This window comes from Eubalaena glacialis, chromosome 3 (genome assembly GCF_028564815.1).
Source record: "Eubalaena glacialis isolate mEubGla1 chromosome 3, mEubGla1.1.hap2.+ XY, whole genome shotgun sequence".
Taxonomy (NCBI): Eukaryota; Metazoa; Chordata; class Mammalia; order Artiodactyla; family Balaenidae; genus Eubalaena; species Eubalaena glacialis.
In genome coordinates, this window is record NC_083718.1 from 155,193,889 (window position 1) to 155,221,503 (window position 27,615).

The 27,615-nt window shown below is 52.8% G+C and overlaps 1 protein-coding gene across 2 annotated transcripts; it reads right to left on the reverse strand.

Annotated features, from left to right (window-relative positions):
- Positions 1 to 6,575: 6,575 nt before the first annotated feature.
- Positions 6,576 to 25,490, reverse strand: SLC5A9 (solute carrier family 5 member 9). 2 transcript variants are annotated; one of them, XM_061186614.1, is made up of 15 exons: positions 25,329 to 25,490; positions 23,282 to 23,353; positions 20,278 to 20,382; positions 20,067 to 20,129; positions 19,808 to 19,972; positions 18,551 to 18,656; positions 17,659 to 17,739; positions 17,127 to 17,332; positions 16,794 to 16,929; positions 15,855 to 15,962; positions 13,133 to 13,283; positions 11,425 to 11,593; positions 9,853 to 10,068; positions 7,341 to 7,500; positions 6,576 to 6,784 (listed from the first exon to the last, which is right to left on the reverse strand). In XM_061186614.1, exons 1-15 carry the CDS (start codon positions 25,488 to 25,490, stop codon positions 6,576 to 6,578), a joined length of 2,109 nt encoding a protein of 702 aa, XP_061042597.1. The 2 variants fall into 2 exon arrangements, with proteins under 2 accessions (XP_061042597.1, XP_061042598.1); XM_061186615.1 differs by lacking the exon at positions 20,067 to 20,129.
- Positions 25,491 to 27,615: the final 2,125 nt, after the last annotated feature.

Genomic DNA, 27,615 nt, shown 5'->3' on the forward strand with positions numbered 1-27,615 from the left:
TTATATACATTCACATACTGTGTGTACCCAACACCACTATCTATGCCGACTTTTTCATCATCCCCAATATAAACTCTGTACCCACTAAACGATGTCTCCCCATTCCTGCCTCTCCCCCAACCTGTAACTTCTATTCTATGTGGTGTCTCTGTGAATTTGCTTATTCTATGTACCTCATAAAGTGGAATCATACAACATTTGTCCTTCTGTGTCTGGCTTATGTCACCAAGTATAATGTTTTCAAGGCCCATCCAGGTTATAGCATACATCAAAATGTCATACTTTTTATGGCTGAATAGTGTTTTAGGGTATGTGTACACCACATTTTGTTTGTCCATTCATCTGTCGATGGACTTTTCCTTATTTCTTTTCAGTGATACTGCAATAACCTCATAAATTTCCCTCCCTTAGCAGCCTCTGACCCTTATTTATTCTCTTTCTGTGGCCATAATGCTCTTTCTAAAACAAATAATAAGATGCTCCTTGGATCTATTCATTGCCTTTACTCGCCCTCCCTGACCCTATCCCATTCTCGGCTACACCACGCGCCCGATTCATAGTGACATTCTGTGTCCTCAGGATCACATCTACCTATTTCTCCGAGCTGATCTGCTTTATTCTCTTACACACCAGATGCTTCAGTCACACCATGTACCTCAGTCTACCCCAAATACGCCATGCCCTTTGCCCTCCTTGTCTTGCTTTGAGCTGTTTTCTTCTGTTTGGAATAGAATTGATTCCATTTCTCCACAGGGAACTCTCTATTCACCCTTCAAAATCCAAGTTCAGTGTCATGTCTGTGAAGCCCTCCTGACTCTACCAGGCAGTTGGTTGCTCCTTTCTCTGTTTTCCCAAAGTACTTGTTTCCTACCTCTAATCTCAGTCCTTATTGCAACGGACTGCAATACCTTACTTACTTGTCTGCCTTTTTTATTAGATTGACCTCTGTTGGGGCTGTAGGTTTTTTGCACATTTATTTCACGTACCCAGAACCTAGAGTGGCATTTCCACAGAATGCTGCCTACGTAAGTAGTGCAAGGGGCAGAGGCCTGAAGGTGGAGACGGAATTCTGGATTCAAGGACCAACGCAGCTGCTGAGCGGCAGGCCTCGGCCACATCCCTTCACCTCTCTGAGTTGTTTCTTCAGTTGTAACTAGTTCAACATCCTAGAGTGGGATTGAGGGCTAAATGAGACGATTGAAATGAAAGTGCTCTTTACCAAATAGTTATGAGGGTTTTTTAAATGACGTATTTTATTAGTCTTCGTGTACTTCCCCTCCCAGATAAATGTGAACTTCTGCAGGGTGTTCCCAGTTTTGCGAATTATTTGTTTAAGAATAAATCACAACTAGTGGGCGTGTAATTTTAGAGTAAACGATTCATTTAACATTGTTTGGTTTGGGGTATAAATGGTGGAAATTCAGGGATGCAAAGCTTAGGCAGCAAAAGAAAGAACTTTCTTATCGTCAGTGTCACCTGATGGTGGACGCTCTGTCTCTGGGAGCCTTTTCTCTTCACTGGAGGCGGGCAAGCAGATGCGGGCAAGCAGATGCGGGCTAACCTTGCCTGTCAGGGAAGCTGTCAGAGATATTCTGACCTGGACTGAGGAGGGAAAGAGGCTAAACTAGCTGACTCCTGAGGGTCCTTCCCATTCTGGACGTATATTATCCTAAACTTTACGTACAAACTATCCTGAGAGAGGGACCAAGGATTTTGTATTCTATTCTGGGGAAGATATAATGGTGGTTTTTTTTTTTCCTTTCCTCTGTAAGTGAAAGTTGTAGAGTTTATGTGAGATCACAGTAAAAAAATCTGACATTTCTACTTTGTGAGTCCTGGCTAAAGCTGAGATTTGATCTTGAAATATGAAAGTAAACTTAACTACCTCAATTAAGGTCTCTAGGATTTATAGTTTTATCAGCTTTTAAAGTTCTCCCAACTTTTCACCCTGGAGAAAAGAAGAAATTACAGTCATCTTACTGGAAGTCTAGAGAGAGTGTCTGGAAGTCTAGAGAGACACTTAGGTTGATGGAAAACTGACACTGTTTTGCCTGGGCTTCTGGCAGTTTCCACCCCCTTCTAACTGATGTGAACTCTCACACGCAGGGACATAGTTACTAGTCTCACATTAAGTTGAGTGCTTTTGGGATCTAAGCTCCATTGCAAATCACTTGAAGAAACATTTCTTCATGGTATTTTTAACACCTATTTGTTTTTAAACATCATCCTTTCACCGTCCAAAGCTGCTTCTTAATGTTATTATTGCTCATGACAAACCCATTTCAATTCTCTGAAAACTGCTTTTCAGTTTTTCTCTTTGTGCTGTTTCCACTCAAGTGTGCCAGCTCGTGACTTGCTTTCCCTGTACCCCCTCCACTGCCGCTCACCCCCTCCACCCCCCGCCCCGAGGAGACCCCTGTGAAACTGAATCAGAAGCGCACAATGTCAGCATTAGAGGGCTCCCAAGATTTCCTCTCAACTAATTCAAACCCTTGCACCTCCCTTATTAAGGACAAAGAAGCTGAGGTATGGGGCGTCCCAAAGCAAGTAGCAAAATTAAGCCAGGACGTGAGGGCCTTCTAGTACCTAAAGACTCTCTTAGCTTGGTCTCCCCGGAAGTAGTACATGAAACCAAGTGCAAGTAGTTTATTTAGGAGGTGATCCCAGGAAACACAGCAGGGGAGTGGGGAAATGGGACAGGGAAGGGAAGGCAACTTTTTGGGATGTGGTAATGAGCACGTTAACTCTGTGGGCACCTGGGGCTCAATTCCCCTGAGGACCTCTGGAGATGGTTTAAAACAAGCCTCAGAGTTGTCCCACTGGAGGGGCAAAGAACTGGTGGTTCCACAGTTACCCACCAACTCTTGTCTGTCGTTGGTTGAAGCCTGCTCCCAGGTTCTTAATTCCCCAGCACTTCCAGCCTGTTCTATGCAGGGGGTCAAGCATTTTTCTGCAGCTGGGAAAGCCCTCAGCAGAGTTGCAGGGTCTTTCAATGGAAGTCACCCAGCAAACATGCCTAAGGGGATATGCGTGGGGCAGTGACACCCTCTGCTGCACCGGCCAACTGCTCATTCTCTCCTGTCCCCGGTCAATAAACTTTGCCTTAGAGGTGAGAGGCTGAAACAAAACATGATTTATAAGGAGAAATGAAATGTTCAGGTTGGTATTTGTAAATGAGTAAATATTATCCCTATTTTACAGAACCCAGCATGCACTTTTGCATGTTACCCACTTTGCACATGCTGTCCCTCTACCTTGTATGACCTCCTAGAAAACTCCTATTCATCCTACAAACTCCAGCTCCAATAAGAACTTTCTGTTATGTCCTTTCCTGGTTCCTCAGGAAGAATTAATTGCTCGCCCACTTTGCTCTGACAGCATGTCGTGCCAGCTCTAACATGACTGTGCAGTGCCCATCTCACCTACTACTAATAGTGGTAATAATAGCTAATGTTTATTGACTTTAATTTTGTTCCAGGCACTGTTTTAAATAATTTATGTGAATTAACTCATTTAATCCTTTCAACAACTCTATGAAGTAGCTACAATCACCATCTCCATTTTGTAGAACAGAAACTAGGATAGAGATTAGCAACTTTCCCAGCATCATGTAGTTAGCAAGTGGCATAGCTGGGATTTGGTTCCAGAAGGTCAGGCTTCCAGGTCCCTGCTCTTAACTATTGCACAGAATAAGCTCTCTTTCACTGGAATAGAGAAGGGGGACCAAGGACTGAACCCTGGGGGTATTTCTGGCAGTTTTGGTAGGGCCTCATGCTAAGCTAGGAAACATTGTAGAGAATCTTAAACAGGTAGGTGACACAAGATTTGCGTTTTACAAAGATCACTCTCACCACCGTGCATAGGGTGAATTGGAGGAGGAGAGATTGAGAACAGAGATAAGAGTATTTTGACTGGTGCAATAATCCAGGGACGAGATGATGAAGTCCCAAGTTTAGCAGGGATCCTGCTCCCTGGACGAATCCCCACTCACCTCCCCAGCCACTCCCCAACATGGCAGGGCTGCTACTACTGCACCTGGCCAAGGGCCAAGTCGGGGCAGAAATGCAGCCTGGGCTCTGGCTACCACCATGAGCCCTGGTGAGGAGTCACAGATACAAAAAGGAAGGGCGGTGCCTTTTGCTTGCTTGCACAGAGAAGCCATGTGGACTAGGGGTGGCCCTGCCCAATCTTCCCTCCAATCCAGACATTTTAAACAACTTTCTGTTTCCTACTTATGCCATGATTTTCCCCACCTCTGTTTTGAATATTTGATTTCCTCTGCTAAGGATGCTCTTTCACTCATTCATTAATTCATTCTTTCACTTATTCACAACACATTTTTTTAAGCACCCAACATGGGCCAGGCACCTTTCTAGGTGATGGGGACTTTACAGTCTAGGGGATGAGATAAATGTTAATGTAATAATTATACAAATATGTCACTCTGACACTTTCTTTGAAGGTAAAGTCAGGGGACCATGAGACTATATGTTGGGTGCTGGAGACATCCACTCTGGGATGCAGGTGGCTAAGCTAAGGTCGTAACTGGGATGCCATAGCTTCCCTTTGCAGAGACATGACTTTTAATGCTGAGATGTGAGGAATGAGTAGGAATTAACCAGGCAAAGAGGGTAGGGAAGGAGAGCGGCCACCCTTCCTGAAGTCCTACTGTGTTTAACAGCGTGCTCATGAATCTTTGGGTTAAAGCAGATAGGTCTGGAGCCCAGAGGAGACTCAGCATAACAAAGGGAGGGGGAACCGAGGGGGAGGCACCTGACAGAGAGAGGAGTAGAGGGACTCAGTGAGAGAAGCTGCAGGGAGAGGGGGCTGGGGACCACGGCGAGGAGCGGGAGGCTGGACACTGCGAGACCCGTGGGAAGTTCTCAGAGCAGGCTGCTGAGGAGCTCTGGGAAATAGGGGTGTTCAATGTTTAATCTTAAATTGTGCTTCTGTGGTTTACAATTCTTCCCCTCCCCAGACCTTCAGAATAATCGGTTGCACACAAATGCATTATGTAGATGGTTTGGGGGAAATAGCTGAGTTCCCATTAAGGGTCACTGGGAAACAGTGAGGACCGCACAGCCATGTGAGTTGACACAGAACAAGAAAAGGTCAGTGGACACAGAAATGTGGAGGGGGCAGCAGCAATAGGAGGTATTCATAGACTCAGATGTATTGAAACCCTCAAAACAAGAATTTTATTTGTATTCAATTATGATGAGTGATTAGCATAAAGTGATGATCAAAGGCAGCATTAAAGAGGATCCCATGAGAGTAGGGACAGCCTAGACAGGAAGATAGAAAAAGGAAGGGACATTCCCACGGATGACTCTGGCAATGGGACGAAGCTGTGGTTTTGTTCTAGACATCTGAGACTCAGCATGTAAACTCCAACTGAAGGAGATTCCTCCCCACCACTGGTTCCCCAGCTCACCACCCAGCCAGCTGCAGTGCAAAGCCTACCAGGACTTTGGAGAATTACCAAGTCAACGTTTACTGTTACTAAAGCAACACCTGTTAATTTCTGGGTACAAAGTCACTTGGGATGCGGTCCTTGGTCCCTACCCCTTGGAGTGCTCAGTCTGGTCCGGGAGGCAAACCTCACAGCGCGGTGATCAGTGCTGCCGCAGAAGCAGGTCCAGAGGCTGTGCGAGCAGGAATGGGACTTTGATCCAGTTGTGGGCATCGGGCAGCTTCCTGGAGGAGGGACACCCAGGCAAGGTCATGGTGTTTTCCAGAGTAGCCAGATGCCTGGCAGGCAGAGGGAGGGGGCACAGGCGCAGCTGTGGGGCCTCCTAGGCTGTCCGTGCTGCCCCTCCGCGGGGCTTGCTCATAGCACCGAGCAGCCTGTCTTGATTCCTCTTGTCTCCAACAAGTCACGTCTTTCCAGCTGGCCTCTAAGTTCCTCGAGGCCTGGAGACTTGGTGCATGTTTGGATGTGAGGGTAGGAAGAGGCAGATTTGAGTGGTGCCAAGGAGAGCTCCCTGCCCAAATGCCATCTGCCACCATGTTTACCCTCCACCCTGGTCCCTCGCGCCTTCGGGTCTGACAGCCACCAGTGCGGAGCCACCAGTGAAAGTATAAGGCCTTTCTGGGGAGATTCTCGCTGGAAATAGGTGACCGGGGATTGGGAGCCAGAGAGTAAAGGAGGGAGAAGGGGGACAAGGAAGGGATATGGGTGAGCAAAGATGCATGAGGATTTTTGCAACTTTCTTGCCACTCTTTTTCTTGTATCTCCCACTTTTTTGACCTCATGACACATGTAGGGTAAAAGCTCCTGGACAGACTCACCAGAGGGCAGAAATAGTGTTTTTAAGGTAGGAGTGAAAGGTTCTGTAGTGGAGAAGAGTTGGAGAGTTGGAGAAGAGTTGGAGTCAGGCGACCCAGTGCGAGTCCTACTGGGCCTCCTGGCTCCACCCGTCAGTGTACTGGCTGGATGGGGTGCCCTTTAGGGGCTCCTGCAGTCTCAGCCTCTGAGGGCTCAGTGTAGACAGCGAGGTGGGAAGGGAGCCTGTCTCCGGCCGGCCAGGCCTGGCTGTGTTTAACCTGCCTTGGCTGATAGCAGGCCTGCAGAGTCACGCAAAATAGCCCCAGAGGAAGATGTTGACGGCCAGCAGGAGGACGGCGTTGACGTTGCAGACACTTCTCCAGAGCGGCTCCTCCTCGATGCTGGTCAGTTTCTGCTCCAGCGCGGCCTTCTCCGCGGGGCTCAGCGCTTGCTCCGGGGCCCGCGAGAGCCCGCACAGCCAGCCCCAGAGCAGCTGTCCCCAGGACCTGCGTGGGGCTGAGGGACAGAAGTCAGAGGGGAGGAAGGCAGGGGAGCGGCAGGGCAGGCTTGGAGAAAGGAGATGATGAGAGAGCAGGGCCGGGACAGAGATGGTGAGAGACCCAAGAAAGGAATGAGGTGCACGGAAGGGGGCAGAGGCAGGGGGAACAGTCAGCTTAGCCCGGGTGCAAGCCGCAGGCTGGGCGCTGAGCTGGGGCGCCACGCTGAACCCCCAAACCGTCATCTAGCGGAAGCATCCCCGTGTTGCAGGGAGAAGGGTGTTAAGGGGCGAGGATAACGAACACAGTTCAACCCAGTTCAGAGCGCGCGCCCCGCACGAGGACCGAGCGGCTCCACATGAGGAAGCGCACTTCACAGTGATATAAACCAAATCCTTGCACTGTGCTTTATATCAGTAATGAGGGCAATATTTCAGCTCTCATCTGCCTTACTCATTTAATAGCCATCTGGGAAGGGAGGAGGGGTGATATCCTGCGAACCCCCCAGATGGGGTCTTTGGGACCCATGACCTGGTGTCCGTCCCCACTGCTCCCCCCATGTGCCCTCAGCCTACCTGCGGGCTGTTCCTGGCCGTGCCTGGGGTTCTCTGTCCCTCCGGCCCCTGTAGGACCCTCCCCAGATGGCACGTCCGCTGTCCCTGCTGTGCTCTCCTGCACCTCCTTCTCCAGCTCAGAGAGAGGACGGTGCCGTGTCCACCACGTCAGGCGAGCGAGCTGGAGGAGAACAAACAGCCTCGGCTCAGGGACCTTTGGAAGGAAGTCGGGCTGTAGAGAGAGAGGACTCCCCTTCCCGGGAGGCTGGCAGAGCAGCGAGGAGAACAAGGAAGGAGCACAGGGCTGGAGGACGAGGCCTGGCTCTGAGGCCTGACTGCCCCGTCCTTGGAGAATCTGAACTCCCTGCACCTGTTCCATACAGGGCTCGTGCGGGGGGCCGAAAACACCGCGGGTCAGGCTGGGCCCCTGACCTCCCGCAGCTCACGGACAGGGAGAAGTAAGGCCGGACACAGGGAGGCAGGCGGCCCACAACAGCAGCTCCCGAGGTCAGGCTGAGAAGCCGAGACTACGTGAAACTAGTAGGCAGTGGAGAGTCACCGCACGCAGGAAGCAGAGGGAAGAGGCTAAGTTCTGGGCTTTAGGAAGATCTCTCGGAGTGAACTGATGAGATCCAGCCTGGAGACAGTTGCAAAAGTGAAACCAGAAAAAATGAGCATTTGAGGTCACAGGAGGGGGCAGTCCCAAGGTTGAGGAGTGAGATCTGCAGGCCGTGGTGACTGAGTGGAAACAGCCACCATGGCTCTCAGGGCCGCCCTGGACCTTCAGGTGGGTAGGGGTGCCCCTCAAGGAGCTAGATAGAGCCGGCAGGAGGAGGAGTGGGCTTGGTGATGGCGGGAGAGAGAGGATAAAGCCTGGGGGCGGGAGTGGTCATTCACACACACACACAGCAGGAGCTTGAAGAGCCTGTAGGACCTCAGAGTGGAGACGTCCACGGGTCCCTACGGAACGATGATATTCAAGGGGCAGGAAGAAAATCCCATGAAGATGACAGAGGAGCAGCCAGAAGGGTAGAAAAAAATGCAGTGAGCAGAAGAGAGGTCTCCAAGATGCAGGATGTGGGCAGTAGTGTCTGGTTCTCTTCAGAATTCGCTTAAGGTGAAGACGGAGAAGTGACCAGTAACAAGGTTGTTGGGAATGTTGGTGTGAGCAGTGCCGGAGGGCACTGGGACACCAGGCCCACTCAGTGGGTTGAGGAGTAGATGAGAGGGAAGTGGAGGCTGGCGATGGACACCACTCTTCACAAAGTTTGCTGTTGAGGGTCAGAGAGGGAGACAATTGTACCTGGAGGAGAACAGGAGCCAGGGAGGGGATTTTTAACTGGGAAGGATTTCAGTGTGGGAATGAGACAGCAGACAATGGGGAAGCTGAAGGATCAATCGGTGGGGGGAGATCATTTCAGGAGTGAGCCCCTGGGGAAGTCAGTCTCTTGGCTCACCTGTGAATACGCTGCTTGTTTGTAGGAATTCGTGACACTAAGGGTACTGGTCATTTTGCGAACTCTAAAGGTAAGGAGTGTTATTAATTATTTCCACCCAGTGTTTCAGGGACCAACTTCTGGCATGGGCTCTCTTATGGGCTGAATACTGTTCCCCCCAAATTCATATGTTGAAGTCCTACCCCCCCCCCACTTCAGAGTGTAACTGTATTCGGAGAGAGGGTCTTTAAAGAGGTGATTAAGGTTAAATGAGGTCAGATGAGTGGGCCCTAAGGACACCAATATGACTGGTGCCCTTAGAAGAGGAGATTTGGAAACAGACAGGCACAGGGGAAAGACCACGTGAAGACAGAGAGAAGATGGCCATCTATGAGCCAAGGAGAGAGGCCTCAGAGGAAGCAACCTGACCAACCCCTTGACTTCTGGCCTCCAGACCTGCGAGGAAATAAATTCCTGTCATTTAAGCCACTCACCCTGTTGTACTTTGTTATGGCAGCCTGAGCAAACTAATACCCTTGTGCTCTAAAGAAAAAAGCTTTCAAAAGACTGAGCCTCAGTGTCTGAGGACTGGTAAATCCATCAGCATGGGAGCGGTGAGGGCTTCAAATCGAGTTCTTACTCTGCTAGACTGTTTCTTTTCTCATAAACCTGTTTCTTCAAGGTCCAACTCAAGTGACATTGTCGGGGACCCTCCCCCTCCCCCCAGGGGTGACTACCTCTCCTGCCCTCGGCCGCTCCCTTTGAGCTTGGTCCTTCTGTACTTTCTCTTGGGAGAGTAACTGTTAGTGTTGGGGTCTTCCTCCTCTCCCTCCCCATCCCTGCTCCCCATGGGCAGTTGCTGGCAGGGACCATTCATCTTCGTAAGCCCAGTACAGTGCCTGGCACAGAGTAGGTGCCCGCTGAGTAATTTTCCAATTGAATGAATTACTTTTCACTTGGGAATTAGCAGCCCAAGGAGCTCACCATCCCCAGCCATCTGTGACCACAAGTCAGTGGAGTAAAAGTCGAGGGTGGAATTCCAGGCACTGTGGGTAGGAGAACACTTGGGGGGGCCTCGTTCCGAACACTCCACTTGCCTTTTCCTCAGGGATGGGGGTTGTGCAGAGGCTGACAGTAACGATGACGATGGCTGTGAGCCCACAGAGGAGGAGTGCAAAGTAGAGGTAGTGGAAGTTTTTCAGCACGGCCGGCCTCGGGTCTGCCTCCCCACAGGCTGGGGCTGGGTACGAGAACTCCAGGATCATGCGCAGAAGCCCCACCACCAGGCCAAATATGAGGCCCCAAAAGGCTCCCTGCGGAGAGAGGGCAGTCCAGAGGTGGGATCCAGCGGGGGAACCCTAGGAAGCTAAAAGCCACGGTTTGGTTTGTCACCGTGTTTGCAAGTCTGCCTGAGTAAGTTCCCCATGAATGCCGAGGCTTTGTCTTAACCTAAAGGCAGGCAGAGCAGTTTATTGGAAAAGGCATGGGTTCCAGAGTCAGACTAGGCTCCACTGCAGAACAATGACTGAAGCAGTGACTCGACCTCACTCACATGCAATGATAAGCAAATTAATAAGTACTAAGGATAGGTGCTTAATATTCAACTAGAATGGAATTTGCTTTTGTAATCAGCAGGGAAAGCCAGGATCTTCCTCCCCAGCTTTCTGTTATGATAAATCAGAAATCAGAATTAGAACTCTTCCCTTTTTATTTTTAAAGAAAAGCTCTGGCACCTCCTATATCTTCTCTGTAGCACTGTTGGACCCTAACCTCTACCTGTTCCCCATGTATAAGGGTCAGAAGGCTTATATTTTCAAAAATTCTGGAATGAATAGAAACCTCCAGAATTCAACTGAGTCCTGGCGTGCTCTCTAGTTATCAGCAGGGCGACTCGAGCTCTGCAAACAGTAGACCAAGCAGAGGCCCAGCTTAACTACTCCACTGGAGGACGGGTTTCTACGGTCTCCCTGATGATGGCCCTGGGCTCTCACGTGGCCCCTGTGCAATCATGTCCATGATGCTCCTTACCTCCCCAAGGTACAGCCAGCAATTTGGGCCTGTCTTTTCTAGGCTATCCTGGGGAGTGACCAAGGTTACCCTCCTGATACCTCCCAGGGTCTGTTAGATTTCAGTGCAGTTTCATGAATGGCACATGTGCAGGCACCCCTGTAAGCTCACACTTTGTTTCATCAACCTCTTTGCTGTTATTTTGCCGACATGTAGAACCGTACCGTGTTAAGGAGCTTCCCGTCTGCTTGGGCTTTTACACACACTGTTCCTCATGTCTGGAAGACTCCTTTCTCTCCCATTAATCCTTCAGGTCTCAGCTCAGATGTCACTGTGTGACCCCCCTCCCAGGCGTCCCATGGGTTAGGTGCTCCTGCTTTTTGCTCTCATGGCAGCTATCATACTTTGCTATTATTGCATATCGAAACCTCTTTCCTCCCTCTGGCCCAGTGATGGCAGACCTATGTGAACTTTGTAAACCATTGCATCCCTGGAGCCTCCATAGTGGGATTGATTAATGTCTGCTGAGTGAATGAATAAATCTAGACCCAATGCTATGGCTGGGGAGACAGAAGCCTGGAAGGGGCAGTCCAGGATATGGACAGACTGGCTCTCCTGACCCTCTGGTGTTCTGGGAGAGACAGGTGCACTGCCGCACTCACAGGTTCTGTGACCCTCTTGCAGAAGATGGCCAGCAGGAAGAGGGCAGTGATGGGCGGGGCCAGGTAGCTGGTGACAGACTGGATGTAGTCAAAGAGCTGCCCGCTGTTGGAGATTTGGATGATGGGGACCCAGAGGATGCTGATGATGACCAGGAACACCACAAACACTCTGCCAGGAGAGAACAGGGCACTGTGAAGAGCGCTCAGAGCGGCATGGCAGTGGGGCAGGTGAAGGTGATGTACGGGAACCAGGAAGGGAGAAAGGAGGGGAACGCATGGTCGCTGAATCAGAGAAGACAGGATCACAAATGCAAAGATTCCAGAAAGTTAGACTCTTAAAATCCCAGAATATCAGAATTACAGAATCCAAAAAACCCCAAAGTTTTAAATTAGATCCCTTTGAAAGTGTGTAGCCCATCTGCTTTCAGGAAGAAATCCATTCCTTTCCCCTTCACCACCCACCTGAGTAAATGGCCTCTGGTTGAAAAACTTTTCTTGGGTGTGTTGGGTGCAATGATGCATATTGCCAGGAGATGGTGCCCAAACCTCACTGACTGATGAAATCAGGGGCAGTAAGACTTGGCAGGTGAGCAAAGAGGTAAAAGGATTCTGCACACCTGTCCTCTTCTCTCCTTTCCCTCCCATTTTCTCTCTCTCAGGCCACACTAGAGCAGCAGCCAAACGGCAGGAGCTACCTGCCGTTCACTCCCCTCTTATCCCCCACCTCTTTGTACAATCTGTCCTGTGCTCAGATCCTTTGATGGTCAGTCCCTGTGCATAGGGCTGGGATGCACAGATGAGGGGGCCGTAGGGATCCATGGCAGCCGTGGGCAGAAGGCATCGTGATGGAAGGAACAGTGAATGCAAAGGCAGGGAGATGGAAAAGAGCAAGTTATCTAAACTCAAGTAGAGAATGAACACGTTAGTCCAGAAACCTGAGTTATAGAGCCTTAAATTATGAAGCAAAGATTTCAGAAAGGGCCTCTTAACTTTGTGTAAACTATAAATGCCCAACCCAGGGAGAAAAAGAAAAAATAGCCACCAAGTTATATTTTGAAAGGCATAAAATGAATACCTATGAGATAAAGTTCAAAATTCTCAGATGAGTGTTCAAAGCCCTGCATCCTCTGGAGACAAACTTCCTATGAACACCTCCATCGATGCGGGCCCCTCACTGCATTACATGTTTCTGCTTTTCTCATTAAACTGTGTGCACCCTCAGGGCAGGACCATATAAGTCGCCCCTGTGTCATTAGCACAAAGGTATGATGCAGGATGCATGCTCGGGGTGAGACTGAGGGAGTAAATAGTCTTTCTGTTATCCTGGGATGACATCCAGAGCTGGTCTGGAAGACATTGGGGGTGAGCTGCTTGCTAACTTCTTTCCATCTGTACAGTTCACCTTTCATTGATTCAATGCTTTGTCAGCTTCTCTCATTTACCCTCTTGATCAGTTCCAAGATAAAGTTGAACAGGCAGGGAAGAGATTTTTTTCTCCTTATTCTGGAGGGAGGGGAGTGGTCCAGAGCTGGGGAGGAACTCACCTGAGGTCATGTAGAAAGCTGGCGCTAAGAACCAGGGGCTCTGACTGCCAGTGCAGGGCCCAGACCCAGCCGCATCTCCTTGGGGTAGCCCAGGTCAGGGAGGAGAGGGGAGAGGGGTTTTGCCTACAGGGAGGGGGGTGCTCCGGAAGGATGGGCCAGCGCACCTGCCCACCACCATCAGCTCCTGCTCTGTTGCCTGTCTGCGGAAGCGCTGCCACACGTCAATGGCAAACAGGGTACTGCTGCTGTTGAAGATGGAGGTGAGTGAGCTCATGAGGGCGGCCATGATCACTGCGATCATCAGGCCCCGCAGACCTGGGGAGAGATGAAGTCTCTGTGGACAGCTGTCCCGTTAAGGCCAGCTCTGCCAGCAACCATGGAGGCTGCAGCATCCAGCAGAATCAGGAGTTTAGGGGAGGGGAAGGGATGGGGACGGTGTTGAATGAGGTGCCCAACCAGGAATCCTGGAGACCCATAGCACTAGAGGCCGGGTTCTGGCCACACTCTACCTCTGCCGCCCCCTGTGGCCTTGGCCGAGTCATCTGTCCTCCCTGAGCCTCAGTTTCCTCATCTGCACCATTAAGGGATGTGAGACTAGCTGATCTTTAAGGTTCTCTGCAGACTGGACATCTCGGTCTGGGTTTTAAACCTTGTAGACACTTGGTTAGTGGGCCCTGGTAGGGAGGAGGGTGACTATTAATTATTGAGTGGTTTTTTTCAGTGTTTTGTGCCTTTGTCATTGACGCTATGATACCAGGCTAAAGCCCCAGCCTGGGAGGCTGAAGCCCTGGAATTTTTTGAAGGTTTTATTTTAATTAATTAATTAATTATTTTAATTTTTAATACAAATTTTAAAGGTTACTTTCCATTTTCAGTTACTACAACACATTGGCCATATTCCCCGTTTTGTACAGTACATCTTTGAGCCGATCTTACACCCAATAATTTGTGCCTCTCAGTCCCGCACCCCAATGTCCTCCCCCTCCAGGAACCACTAGTTCCTTCCCTATATCTGAGTCTGCTTCTTTTTTTGTTATATTCACTAGGTTGTTGGGTTTTTTAGAGTCCACATATAAGTGATATTATACAGTATTTGTCTTTCTCTGTCTGACTTATTTCATTTAGCATAATGCCCTCCAAGTCCATCCATGTTGCTGCAAATAGCAAAATTTCATTCTTTTTTATGGCTGAGTAATATTCCATTGCATATAAATACACCATCTTTATTCATTCATCTGTTGATGGACACTTAGGTTACTTCCATATCTTGGCAATTATAAATAGTGCTGCTATAAACATTGGGGTGCGTGTATATTTTTGAATTAGCATTTTTGGGTTTTTTTGGATATATACTCACAGGAGTGGCATTGCTGGGTCTTATGGTAGTTATACTTTTAGATTTTTGAGAAACCTCCATACTGTTTTCCACAGTCAGAAGCCATGGGTTTGTTTCCTGGTTCTGCAAGGAACTAGCTGTGTGATCTTTGGACTAGTTCTGACCCTTTCTGGGCCTGTTTTCAACCTGTAACAAGGGAGGGTGGGGCCCACTGATATCTCAAGTCTCTATGATTCTGATGAGGAAGCATCTAAAAACACGACTCCCTGGCCAGCCCTACCTCAGTCCTTTTTCCCCTCAGTCCAAATATTTAACCACCTCCTGCATGCCTCCCTGGATAACTCAAAGTGTCCCAAATCTAGGCCAGCATCTTCCTCTGGGGCCCCTGCTTCTTCCTTTGGTTAATGATATGTTTCTGGCCCCTAACAAGACACCTCCAAGTTATTCTGGACCCCTTCCTCTGCCTTCCTCCCACCCCACCTCCCTCAGCCAGTCCCTCTGTGGCTGCTCTGTCATAGCTGGGCCTCCACCCCCATCTCCACTATTTCTTTGATTCATTTCTTGTTCTACTGGAGGGAGGGAATAACTCAACTTCCCTCCATAAACCTGCCTTTCTTTCTACGTCCCCAGTCTCAATATCATTGTAAACTCAAGACCTGCAAGCCCTGTTTGGATCCCTCTGTCTTTCTTGTCCCTCAAATACAATCAGTCATCAAGTCCTGCCAATTCTATCTCACAAATATCATCTAAACCCTTTCTGTCCATCCCTAAAGACACTGACCTGGTCCAAGCCACCACTACTGCCTTGCCCACTGAAAATCCCTCAGGATCTATCTCCCTGCCTCCCCCTAAGCTGAGCCCTCCATGCAGAGTGATCCTTCTAAAGCACACATCCAATCATGCATGCTGGCCTGAAACCCCCAGTGACCCTCCACTGCCCTCAGAGTAAAGGCCACGCTGCACAGTGGGGCATGGCCACCAAGTCCTCCCCACAAAGGCGGTCTTCATTCCTGCTGCATCTGAGCCCACACTGGCGACTTTCAGTTCAGACTTCACTCTCTCTCATCCCTGGGCCTTTGCACATGCGGGCCCTCATCCCCAGAACGACATTTCCCAAGCCCCTCCGCCTTTGTCTGCCTAAGATGTTCCCCGGGACTCAGCTCCATTTCCTCTCCTCTGGGAAACCTTCCTCCACATTCCTCCAAAGTGGGTCAGGTGCCTCCTTAGGGCGCCCTCAGCCCCACCGTGTCCCCACACTGGCCACATTGTATTGTGCCTTCTGCTTGGGTACCCTGCAGACTGCACTGAGCCCGAGAGCAGGGGCCTGCCTTTTATCTCTGCATGTCCAGAACCAGGGCACAGAGTAGTGCCCTACAGATGCTTGTGAAAAGTGTGTGTGTGTGTGTGTATTAGGAACGGGGGTGCGGAGGTGAATGTTTTCATTTTCTCTTCCCATCCATGACCATCCTAATGCAATCCCTCTTGGGCAGTGGGGATTGGAGGAGGCTGGAAAGCTGGTGTGCAGCATGGTGTGGGGGGACGGGACTTACCCACGGGCATGAGAGCCATGACCAGCTTGGGGTAGGCGATGTTGGAACATCCCACGCGGGCCCCGCAGATTCTTTGGCAGACGTCAGGGTCCACGCAGCCCACTTCATCTGCAGAAGAAGTGACGGCAGTCAGAGCTAAATCACCCCGTGCCTTCTCTGGCTGGTCCAATACCTGCTTTCTGACCCCACAGGGAAAGTGTTCACTGGTGACTCTGGAGGGAGTCAGCGTCTAGAGGGTCAAAGGGCAGGTGGATGTTGGGTCCTGTGATTTAGGAGTGTCTGGTAGACTTCTCAGCCACATACTACCCTGCAAAACCTGATAGACTCCTCTGGGTTTTAGGCCTTATATCTTAATAAAAGGCAAATATCCTTGCAAGGCACCATGAATGCCTCAATTGGTCTTTCCCTTATAGAGAGAAAGCAGGATGTTAAAATGACATTCAGATACAAATTTCTTCTACTGATATACATACTGTATGTTTGGCCCACAAAGCCTAACGAACTTACTATGTGTTCTTTTTTTTTATATAAATTTATTTATTTATTTATTTTTGGCTGCGTTGGGTCTTCGTTGCTGCGCGCAGGCTTTCTTTTTAGTTGTGGGTGAGCAGGGGCTAATCATCGTTGCGGTACGCGAGCTTCTCATTGTGGTGGCTTCTCCTGTTGTGGAGCACGGTCTCTAGGCACGTGGGCTTCAGTAGTTGTGGCATGTGGGCTCAGTAGCTGTGGCTCACGGGCTCAGTAATTGTGGCGCATGGGCTTAGTCGCTCTGCGGCATGTGGGATCTTCCCGGACCAGGGCTCGAACCCGTGTCCCCTGCATTGGCAGGTGGATTCTTAACCACTGCGCCACCAGGGGAGCCCTTACTATGTGTTCTTAATAGAAAGTGTGTGGCCCTTGCTCTGGTCCAACTTTGCCCGGAGGGAGACTAGCTCTTACCTGGGTACAGGGCCCGGCTGATCATGCCAGGCATGACGATGAAGAACATGGGAAGGATCTTTAGGTAGCCCCCCAGCACGGAGCCCCCCTTGGCGTGGGACAGACTCTTGGCGGAGAGAGACCTCTGCACAATGACCTGAAAAGACAGCAGTGCAGGAGCGCCGGTCGGGCCTGCTCGGGTTCTGCTCAGCTCCAGCGAGCCCCAGCATGAGGACTGTGCCCCATACCTGTTCCCAAACCAGTCCCAGCCCTCTGTGCATCCACATGCCCAGTTTACCCGCAGGACCCACCCCAGTTTGTGGTGGGCTGAGCCAAGCTTGGTTAGGGCATCACCTGGTCGGTGCACCAGCACCATGTGGCCAGCACCGTGAGCCCGAAAATGAGGCCTGGCCAAGGGATGTCCCCGCTCACAGGGTCCCGGAGCATGTGGAAGGCGTCGGGCTTGGGGAGGTGACAGGTGGTGTTGGGAACTGTGACATTAGGGATGGCCTGCCTGTACCTCTGCTCCAGGCCTGGGTACCAGCCCACCTCTTGAAAGCCTGCAGGGAGAGACCACTGCGAGTGAAACAGCCTTGAGGCCCCACGGGGTCTGTCACATGCCCCAGCTCCCTGAATCCCAGTCCTGTGTGGGACTCCTGAGCCTGGAACTCGTATGGGACTTGGGAATGAGAGACGGAGTGGCACTCAGGCTCAAGACCCCTGGTTTGGAGTAGAGAGAATCCTGCTCCTTGGGAGCCCTGGCCTGGAGGGGGGACATGGCCCTGTGCTCTGGGAAGTTCTGATCAGACCGTGATGGTGACAGCCAGAGAGAGATCAGAGAGGAGTTTACAGGGGAGGGTGGGATGTATTCAGGACTCTTCCTTACCCAGAAACATAAGGACCAAGGCTCCCCCCACCATGATCACCGTCTGTAGAGTGTCTGTGTAGATCACGGCCGTGAGGCCCCCTGGGGACCCAAGGAGAGGGCTCATCAGCACCAGCAGGGGATTTCTCTCAGGGTGCCAGCCCTGGGCTGGGCCACACTGGGGAGACCAGAGAACACATGGAGCCCTCAGCGGATGGACTCTGGCCGCTGCCTTCCCTGCCCCTCGTGCTCCATGGGCCCCCCCAGAAGGTAGAGGCTGGTACAGTCACAGGCCCTCAGGTCCCTCTCTTTCTGTCCCGACGGCCTCTGGCTGTTGTTTGGTAATATCCCAAGTCTTTTCCTTTACTGTGCTGTTAGCTCCACCAGGAGGCCTCCCTCCCTCCCCGCCCCAATGCCCATTTAAACGCCCCCATCTTTCCAGGCCACCTCAGCCAGGAGAAAGTCTGCCGGAGCCCGAGTCCCGGGAGCCCAGGCCTGTGTGAGGGGCTCTGGAGGAGACGGGAGAAGTCAAGCTTGTGGCTTTTGTCTGGAGCAGCCCGTGGTGACTCTAGCCCGGGTGACAGTCCCCCGACCTCCACCCTATTCCCTGCTGTCGGTCATTCTCTGTATCTCCTTCCCTGGCTCTCTCGGGCTGGCTCTGTTTCCTCCTGTTTCTGCCCTTCCTGTCTCCCCTTTTCTCTGTTGCACTGAGTCTTTCCGCCTTTTCCTCTGATTCTGCATCTCTGTCTGCCTCTCTCTGTTCCCTCCAGTTTCTCTTTCTCACTCTCCCGGTCAGTTTTCGTTCTGTCCCTCCCTGGACCTCTTTGTCCCTGCCATCTGGCGCTTCCCTCTCCACCTGTCCTTGTCTCTGCTCCTGGCACCTGCACCCGACGTGACCTCCCCTCGGCCCTACCTGTGATGGTATAGATGGCCGTCACCACCAGCAGGATCACAGTGGAGAGGTAAAGGTTCCAGCCCAAGGCCATCTGGATGAAGAGGGCTCCAGAGAAGATGTCAGTCTGCAGAGACAGCGACCCAGGAGTCCCGGTCACCCAAGGCCCTCTGTGTGGTCATCGGGGTACGTCACCTTCCTGCCAGCAATATCAGGTGCTGTCGGCCCTCGTGGTGCGATGAAGATGAGCCTGACGTGCCATGCTCAGGAGGATGGGCTTGGCCTACAAACACCGAGGAGCCGTGGAGACTGTAAAGCAGAGGAGCACCGCAGACAACTCCGAGCCTGACAACCGTGTGATCTGGCAGCACTGCCAAGGTCACGTGCTGGCGGGGAAGGGATGAAGTGGCACACTGAGGACGTGAGACAGGAGCTGCAGTCGGGGGGTGGGGGGAAGAGGCCACTGGGGGAGAGGGTGGGAACCTAGAGGGTCCCTGACTGCTCCCTGAAGGAGCACCGGCCCACTCAGCTGCCAGATGGGCCAGTGGCTGACCTGAAGGGCAGGCGCCCCAGTGCAGATGACACAGGTCCTGGATACCCACATGTTTGGGTTTATTGGAGGACTTGGGGTCGCAGCCTTTGCCTGAGCTGATTTAGGGTTATTTACAAGCACTGATGGAACAAGAGGCTGTAATTTTTCCAGCCCTGGACCTGGCAAAGCTGAATGATTCAGTTCCCTTCAGGGCATGCTTGCTGGTCCCTTTGCATGAGTGTTTTGTGACCCATGACAAGGGCTACTACATGACAGAGCCTCAGGAGGCCTCAACTGGGCCACAGAACCCAAATGTTAGTTCCAGCCCCAGAGCTAGTGCTCTGTGTGGACCTGGGCAAATCATTTGACCTGAGTTTGTCTTCTGAGTTTAGGTCAACAGAGGAAGAATAGGCCCTTTCTAATGGTAACATTCTAGGCAATTAATGCTCAGTGCTGAATGAAGAATCAACGGGAAGATAAATGAGTGAATGAATTCTAGATTGTGAGTTCTTTGGATAGAGGGACTCTCATTCACTCAACAAACATTTATCGTTCATCTGTAATTACCCTACTGCTGAGTGGGAGCATGTGAGGAAGGGGTGTGGATTTATCCTCCCTTTCTATTATCCTTCCTCTATCTAACCATTCATGCATTCATCCATCCATCCATCCATCCAGCAACAAGCTGTGCCCTCTCCTAAGCATTTTCAGAGAGACATGATGGCCACACGGGAGCAGGTACTCACTGAAATCTTGGTGAAGATGTAGAGGATGAGAGAAAGGACAGACATATACACCTGGATCCTCTGGCCCCCGAATCGCTTCTTCAGGTACTGCGGCATCGTGACCACACCGGCTGCGATGTACACGGGGACGAAGATCCAGCCGAGGGCCAGAAGCAGCCAGGTTGCCTGGGAGAGTGGGGAGAAAAAGGGATCCAGGTTCTAGATGCAGATGGAGGGGTGGTCTGTGCAGAGGAGAACCCTGGGCAGGGAGGTAAGGGACCAGAGGCCTGATCTCAGTCCTGTGTGACCTCTGATGAGGTCCTCCAGGCTTTGGTTTCCTCATCTGTAAAATGGGTTCTCGATTCACCATGCAGCTTCCCCAAGCACCTCTGAGGTTCCTCTTAGCACTAAGGCCGGGGATGGGATGGGGTGGGGTGGGTTGGGTTAAGACCCCCTTTATCCATGAGAATCCTCCAGGCCAACTTCCTTACATTCCACTCAAAGCCACCCACAGCAAGGCCTCCAGCGGCTCCTGTCCCAGCCAGGCCGATGAACAAACCGCTGCCCACATTGCTGGACATCAGAGATGCTCCGATCTGCAAGGCACAGTGGGGCCAAGGGTCAGAGGTCAGTTTTCATCTGAATCGATCTGTAGTCAGGACTACGAGCTTCAGGATCTGGGAAAGAGGCAGAGAGAGAGCAGGACCTGAACTCAGGAAATGTGAGATCAGAGGGAGGAGATGCAGTGGCGGAGCAATGAGAAGAGGAATGGAACTGATATTTATTAGGCACTTACTGTATGCCAGGCAGTGTGCTAGGCATTTTATAGGCACTAATACACTCAATCTCCACAAATATTTGGAGGGATGGGTATTAATCTTTCCACTTTACAGAGGAAGGAGCTTAATGTTAGGAGAAATGAAGTCACTGGCTCCAGGCCACCCAGTGAGTGAGAGGCAAAGCGGGAAAGAAGAGAAGCCATGGGAAGCAGGGTCCATGTAGGGAGGATAAAGCTCTGCTCTGGGACCATGGATCTAAGGGCCTCCAGAGAGAAGGAAGCTGAAGGGAGAAGGGGAGTCCCCCACGAGAGGGATGGGGGAGGCCCTCTGCCACCCGGTTCCGGCAGGTCCCAGGGCAGGGCCAGGCAGCCGGAGGAGCCGCGGGGTTGAGCACAGCCCAGGCCAGCCCCCCAGTTAATTTTTCTCCAGGAGGCAGCCAACTACTCTGAGGCAATAGGAGGCAATGCCAGTTAGATAGATGATGTCCACAGTCATAGCAGTCAGTACTTGAACGGCATGGCCAAGCGCCTGCTTCTGTTCTAAATACATTAACTCACCAACTCCTCACGACAACCCCATGAGGAAAGTTCTGCTATTATCCCCAATCTACTCGGGGAAACTGAGGCACAGGCAAATAACTTGCTCAAGTTCCAGAACTGATAAGTGACAGTCGAAATGAGGATTTCGACTCTGGCCATCTGCCTCCTGTAATCACTGCTTGATGGGTGCTAGGCCTTAGTAATCATTCATTAGTGTTTTCTTTTATTGTTAGATGGGATCCTTAATTGGGAGGGGTGTGGGACTGGGAGCTGGAGAGGAAGAGCCAGTCTTGTACACTGTGTCACCTTAATAAAATTGTGGTGCTGGGCTGTAGAAAGTGAGAAGAGGGAAAGCACCGAGACATTCAGAGAAGGGGCAGCACAGGGCAAAGGCGCAGAGATAACAATCGGCCGGCTGTTGCTGAGGACTTTGAGCCACCCCTCCGCCCCCGCGCGCACACAACACATGCACACACACTCCCTCCCTCTCTTAGGTGCTCCTGGGGATGCTGCAGGCTGGGCCGGATCACTCAGTCGCAGCAGAGAGCACTGGGCCTCCTACTTTGGAAGAAGAGGCTCCCCAGGCTGCTCTCGAGGACGCTGCCCAGGGCTCCCAGTGCATCACTCCGGGAGCCATCAACAAGGTCGGCAGGGGACCCCACGGGCCCCTCTGAGACGGGGGTGCTGCAGTTCCTTCCGCTCTCAGCCCCCAGCCATACTCCTCTCGGGGCACAGGGAGGGGAACGAGGCACCTCTCAGGACTGGCTGAGTAGGGAAGCGTGCAAAGCTATTGGACGATCATCACAGACCCCAGACACACACGTTCCAGCGGGGCAGTGGGACTGAGATTCCCTCGCCCACAGCTGGTTCTGCCCCGGCCTTGGGCTGAAGCTGCTCTCAGCGCAGGCGGCTCAGCTCACAGCCCCGTCCCCCTGAGGAGGGCACCACCACATCCTCCTTCCCACGTGCACATGCCCACGTCCCGCTCCATCACCATCTCTGGGGCACCCCCTCATGCTCGGAGGCCGCGGGTTTCCTCATACCCCAGAGCTCTGCTCTCTGCAGGACTGACCGTCCAGGCCGGCCCCCTACTGGTTCTCCTGGATGGACCAGAGGAGACCTGATCTGTCCCAGTTCTGTGCCTCCCACTGACTCGTTTCCAGGGCTGTGATTTGGGGGTGGGTTGGGGGGACCAGCTGAGCAGAAAGGCCTCCGAGGGGTTTTCATTCTTCTGATGAGGGGTGTCTGACGGCACCAGCGACCCTGACCCGCCCCCGTGAGCTGCCAGGCCCACAGCCCCCCGTATCCCTGGGGATTCTGTCACGCTCCTTTTGTCCTCACCTCTCCCTGTCCCAGACACCTGAACCTTCCAGAGAACCCTGCAGGCTTCCTGGGTTCCTTTGTTCTTTGGTGAGTCTGTGGCCAGCAGTGGGCAGGGAGGGTGGCGAGAACAAAGACAGGGACGTGCAGAGGGCTGGTGGTGTGCGTGTGCGTGTGCGTGTGTGCACTCACACGCCATGTGTGAGGCGTGCGTGCCTGGGCTTGCGCCCAGCTTCAGTGGCCCCTGGGGCTGAGGACTCCGCTGTTGGTTTGGAAGCAGAGCCCACCTCCTTCCGTCCTATTTCAGGAAGAGGAAGTTAGCTTTGAGGACCAAAAGGAACAAGTGGGGAGGCCTGATGGGAGGGACTGGGGTTCAAAAGATCAGTTCCTGTGGTGGGTGGGATTTTACCTCTAGGATTTCCCTCACTTAACTGCTCTTCAGTATTTACGTGTCACTTTCCCAAGAAAATCTTTCCTAATCCCACTTCCACTGTCTGGAGGTTAGAGGCCTCCCCCAGACATTCACAGGCCCCATGCTCCCCTCCAGCTCAGCAGCCATCAAGTTGTTTATGAGTCTGTCTGCCCGGCTCAGCTCTGAGCTCCTCTAGGACGGGAACACTCTGAGTGGGCTCTGTAGGTCCAGTGTCCGGCCTGGGACCCACACTTAGGAGGCGCCCAGGGCACGCAGGTCCCAGCTGTGGGTTTGCAAGATCTCTCAGGTTGCCTGGTGCCTCTGGACCAGAGAGAAGGAGCCCAGAGCCAGGAACCCCCTTGGAGGCTGTAGCCTTGGTCCAGGCAGGAGTAGGTGAGGCGGGAACTGGGAGATGGGGGGAGGGGAGGGAGGAAGGTCAACTCACTGGCCACCAGCTCATGGACCTTCCCGCCAGGAAGTAGCCGCCAATGGTCCCTCGGGTGGCACGGATGGAAGACTGGAAAGGAAATGGCAAGAGTGAGGATTTCCCGAGCCTCCCCCAGGCTCTGCCCTCTGCCCCAGATTCCCTGCCCCTCGAGGCAGGCGCTGTGGGGACACAGGGGGTGGGAACTGCGGCTGAAGCGTTCGCCATCTTTAAGCTACGTAGCTTTGGGGGCGTCAGCTCCCCTCTCTGGGCCTCCGTGCTCATCGCCCAGGGCTGGTGTGAAGAACAAAGGAGCTAATGGTGTGTGTGTGTGTGTGTGTGTGTGTGAGTGAAACGCCCTCATGAATGTACGACGCTGTTCATGTTCATTGCCATTGTGCACCCTTGTGTCCTATCCTGCTCCCCCGTCCCCGTCCAAACGTTGCTTCAGGAAATGAGTTGGGGTCTCATCCTCAGGCTACCATGGCAGGGAGACCACCTTGTCCCCTCCGCCCAGCCAGACTCCCACTCGGGGGGCTGGGAGGATGCAAAGCACTCGGGCCCCAGACAGAGGCAGGACTCTTCTCGGGGGCGTCTCCTGCTCCGGCCTGATGTCAGACCACACCACTGAGGTCCACCCATGACCCTGGAGCAAACCCTCTCCTGCACTGGGAGGTGGTCAGTAGTGGCCTGTTTGAGAAATTACTCTGAAGACTGAAAGGGGGTGGGGAATGAAAGAACTTTCTCTCGGATGCAGGGGGTGAGTACAGGGCAGCGGGTTGGGGAAGATAAATTTAAAGCCCTTATTAGATGCTGAAGCCAGGCATCTGATTGGGTCTGCAGACAAGAGAAATACCTGAAGGAGGGGAAGGGAGAGGGAAATTGAAAGAAGCTTCTCTTCCCCCAAGAGAAAGTGACAGATTAGTCACTACGGCGTGACTGGTGTACAGGGCTTGCTTCTTGTCAAGCCTTTGCTTGGACTTTCCTGTGCCACCTCTGGTCCTTGGGGAGGACAGAAGAACAGAAAGAATTTATGTTACAGGTGAGGAAATGGAGGTCCCCTAATGGGAAGCCACTTGTCCAAAGTCACAGAGGAGTTTCTGCTTTTCACGGCTGTCCACCTCCCGGGAGCCAGCGAGCCTCTGTTTGCCCATCTCTTCCTCACACACCCTGGGAAGCAGGGACAGTTCATCCCACTTTACAGATGAGGAGACTGAGGCCCAGAGATGGTTCTTGACCTTGCCACAGCCTCATAAGTGACGACCTGGGGCTCAAATCACTCTCTGCCTCACAGTGGAGTCTAAAGGTGCTGGCATTTCCCTCAACTGCTGCAGAGATAACAGCGGTCATTTATTGCTGCAGGCTGTGTGCTGGGCGCTGTGCCAGATCCTTAAATGTGCCACGCTCCTAAATGGTCAGGGCCACTTTACCTCATAGACCTTTATACTCTCATTGTCCAGATAAGAAAACTACGGCTCCTTATGTCACCAGGGCCATGCGGCCCTACCTGTTGGAGTTGACATCTGAACTCAGAGCTCCCCGACCTCCAAGCATGGCGCCCATCCAGGGCATGGAGGCTCTGGTGAGCAGTGGAGAACAGAAGCATGTTGGGATCCACCTGGCTCCCTTCCCGTGAGACACGCACCCCAGCTCCTTTAGAAAGCACGGCTCCTTGTCAAGGCACCATCTGGTGGAAGGTGTGGTGGGTCCAGGAGTCAAGCATTCGCAGAGCTGGGATGCTGGCGTGTGGAGGAGGGCAGGAATGGGACGCGGGGAGGCCAGGGATGCATGGGGCCAAAGGAGCAGATGTACAGGGTCAGGGAGTCGGGCGGGAGATTGGGGCTCGCTGTGTGAGCTCTGGCAGGTCACAGCCCTCTCTGGGCCTCAGTTGCCCATCGCTAAAAGGAGGGGTTGGAAAGGATGATCCCTTAAGGCCCTTCCACATCAGCCCCTGTGTTTCCTGGACACACCTTCCTTCTGCCCACCCCTGACCCCAGCTCCATGACCAGCCATTGATGAGAGCCTGCCTTTGCCTCCCCTGCCCACCCCCAACCTCCGGGCTACTCACCCAGACCCCCACGCCAATGACGAAGACAAAGTAGACGACCAGGACCGCGATGTCGTAGGCATGCAGGCTGACTCCAGGACCCAGTGCTGAGCGTGGAACTGTCGCAGTGCTGACCCCAGTTCCCGAAGCTCCAGGCCCCATTGCTGCCAGCCCCATGCTCATCTGCTAGTCAGTCACCACCAGGCTGGACTTTGAGGCGCTCCTGGTTTCATTCCTTTCCTTTAATGATTAAACAGCCCCAAGCGCCACTGGCCAATGAGAAAGCTCTGAGCCCCACTGCCACATAAAGTCCTGGCCCCCCTTTTCCCCTTACTGCCAGCTCCATCTTCTGCAGGCCTCTCTCCCTTTCCCTGACCCCACTACACACACACTTGCACACTCACACACACATGCACATGTACGCGTGTGCACGCATGCACGCTGCCACCCCGGAGAGGAGCAGGAACAGGAGGAAGGGCAGAAAGAAAGGAGCAGAGTCTTGGCAGCCCGGACTGGGAGGGACTCCAGAATCAAGGTGCTCGAGCTCCTGCCTGTGTGGAGGGGAAACTGAGGCCCAGGGAGGGAAGGGATGCAGGGAAGTAAAGGCAGAGCTGGGCCTGGAGTCGTGGTTTCTTAATGGTCAGATCCATGCACTTTCCTCATGCCCAGTGGAAGGGACACAGGGAGAAGGGGGATTCTGATCTGAGCCTCGCAAAGGGTCCACTGTGTCACGTGCTCCCACCTCCAACCCACCCAGGTGTCATTTTCCCTTTTTTTTACAATGTAGGAAACTGAGGCCTGGGCAGAGACATGGTTTATTCCAAGCTACAGAGCAAGGCTAGAATTCACATCTGCTGGGTCCACACTCCTGCTCTGTGCTGTGATAAAGGAGTGCTCCCGAAAAGGACAGAGGGCATCCTGGGCCCAGGGAAGACCATCCGCCCTGAGATGCAGATGCCCTGAGTCAGGGAGGAGGGAGACGGGAGACGGGGGTTCAGGCCTGGCCTGAGACCCGGGCAGCCTGCTTTTAAGTTCCACCTGCACATCTCGCCCAACAGCAGGCTGACCGTGGGCAGATTGCTAAGTGACTCTGAGCCTGGTGTCCTCCTGAGCGTGGCCTCAAGTGCCATTGAGGTTGGGATGCACTCCTGAGACCCTCTGCAAACCCTGAGAGACTGCACGCTCTTGGGGTTCACACCGAGAAATGGACACCAACCACCAAGGGGCCGAGGCACCAGGCACACAGGCGTGCTCGTACTGTCCTTCTAAAATTGCTGAATTTGGGACATTTCAGTCTTGTGAGCATCTGCTCTGCATCCGGCTGCACACACACAGGCCAGGGGTCCAGGCAGGGCAGCAGGTCAGGGGGCCCTGCTGACTGCCACTCCCCACCCCACCCAGCCTCCTATGAGGATTCCAGGCTTAGGTGTGGGGGGCCAGGCCCTCTTCCCTCCCCTTTTGGAGAAAGGGAAGTGAAACATAGGCTCTGGGACCCCTCTCCTCTGGGCCCCTGGCTCCCCTGACCCAGAACATCAGGCACAGGCCATGCTGAGCTCCAGAGGAAGGCCAGGGTAATCCCAGCTTGGGGGGTGCTCAGCGGGGTCCAGCGCCCATTAGCATCAGATGCCAGAAAGGCAGAGATGTATCAGCTCCAAGTCTTTACAGAGGAAGGGTCCTTCATGCTCATATTTAAAGATGAAGGAGAGTTTTTCATATCAGCCAAAGGGGCAAGAGAAGTGGGAACAGCATTAGCATCATTGGGAAAATGGGAAGGACCAGGAGCCTTAGATGGTTGGCGCCGTGTTCTCTGGGGGTGAGCTGTGTGGAGGGGCCGTGGCTACGAAGCTGGCCACATCCTTGGGTGTTAATCAGGGAGAGAGGGAAAGGCCTGAGCTCAGGCTCCTAGACCACAGTGAGGGCTCCTGGACTGATCACTCCCTCCAGAGAAGGGAAGGTGAGTGTAGGCAGGGAGATGACCTGAGCCTGCACTTCCTCCTACACCCACCTCCCAAAGGACCCGCCCTGGCCCTCAGGGCTCTGCTGTCCACGTGCCCTGCCCCCCAACCACCCATCGCAGACGCCCGAGGCTGAGCCCCAAACCCCTGCACATTTTACCCAATCCCAAACCAGCAGGTTTGGGCTCACTTCAGCCACTCCCCAAGGCATCTGTGACCCATCTGTTAGCTCCTCAGGCAACATGGCCCTCCAGAGCCAAGAGAGTGCCAGGAGGGGGGCAAAAGTCTGTGAAACCACCCAAAAAGATATCGTAAAGCCTCTGCTCAAAGCTCAAGACTTTGCTGTATCGCTG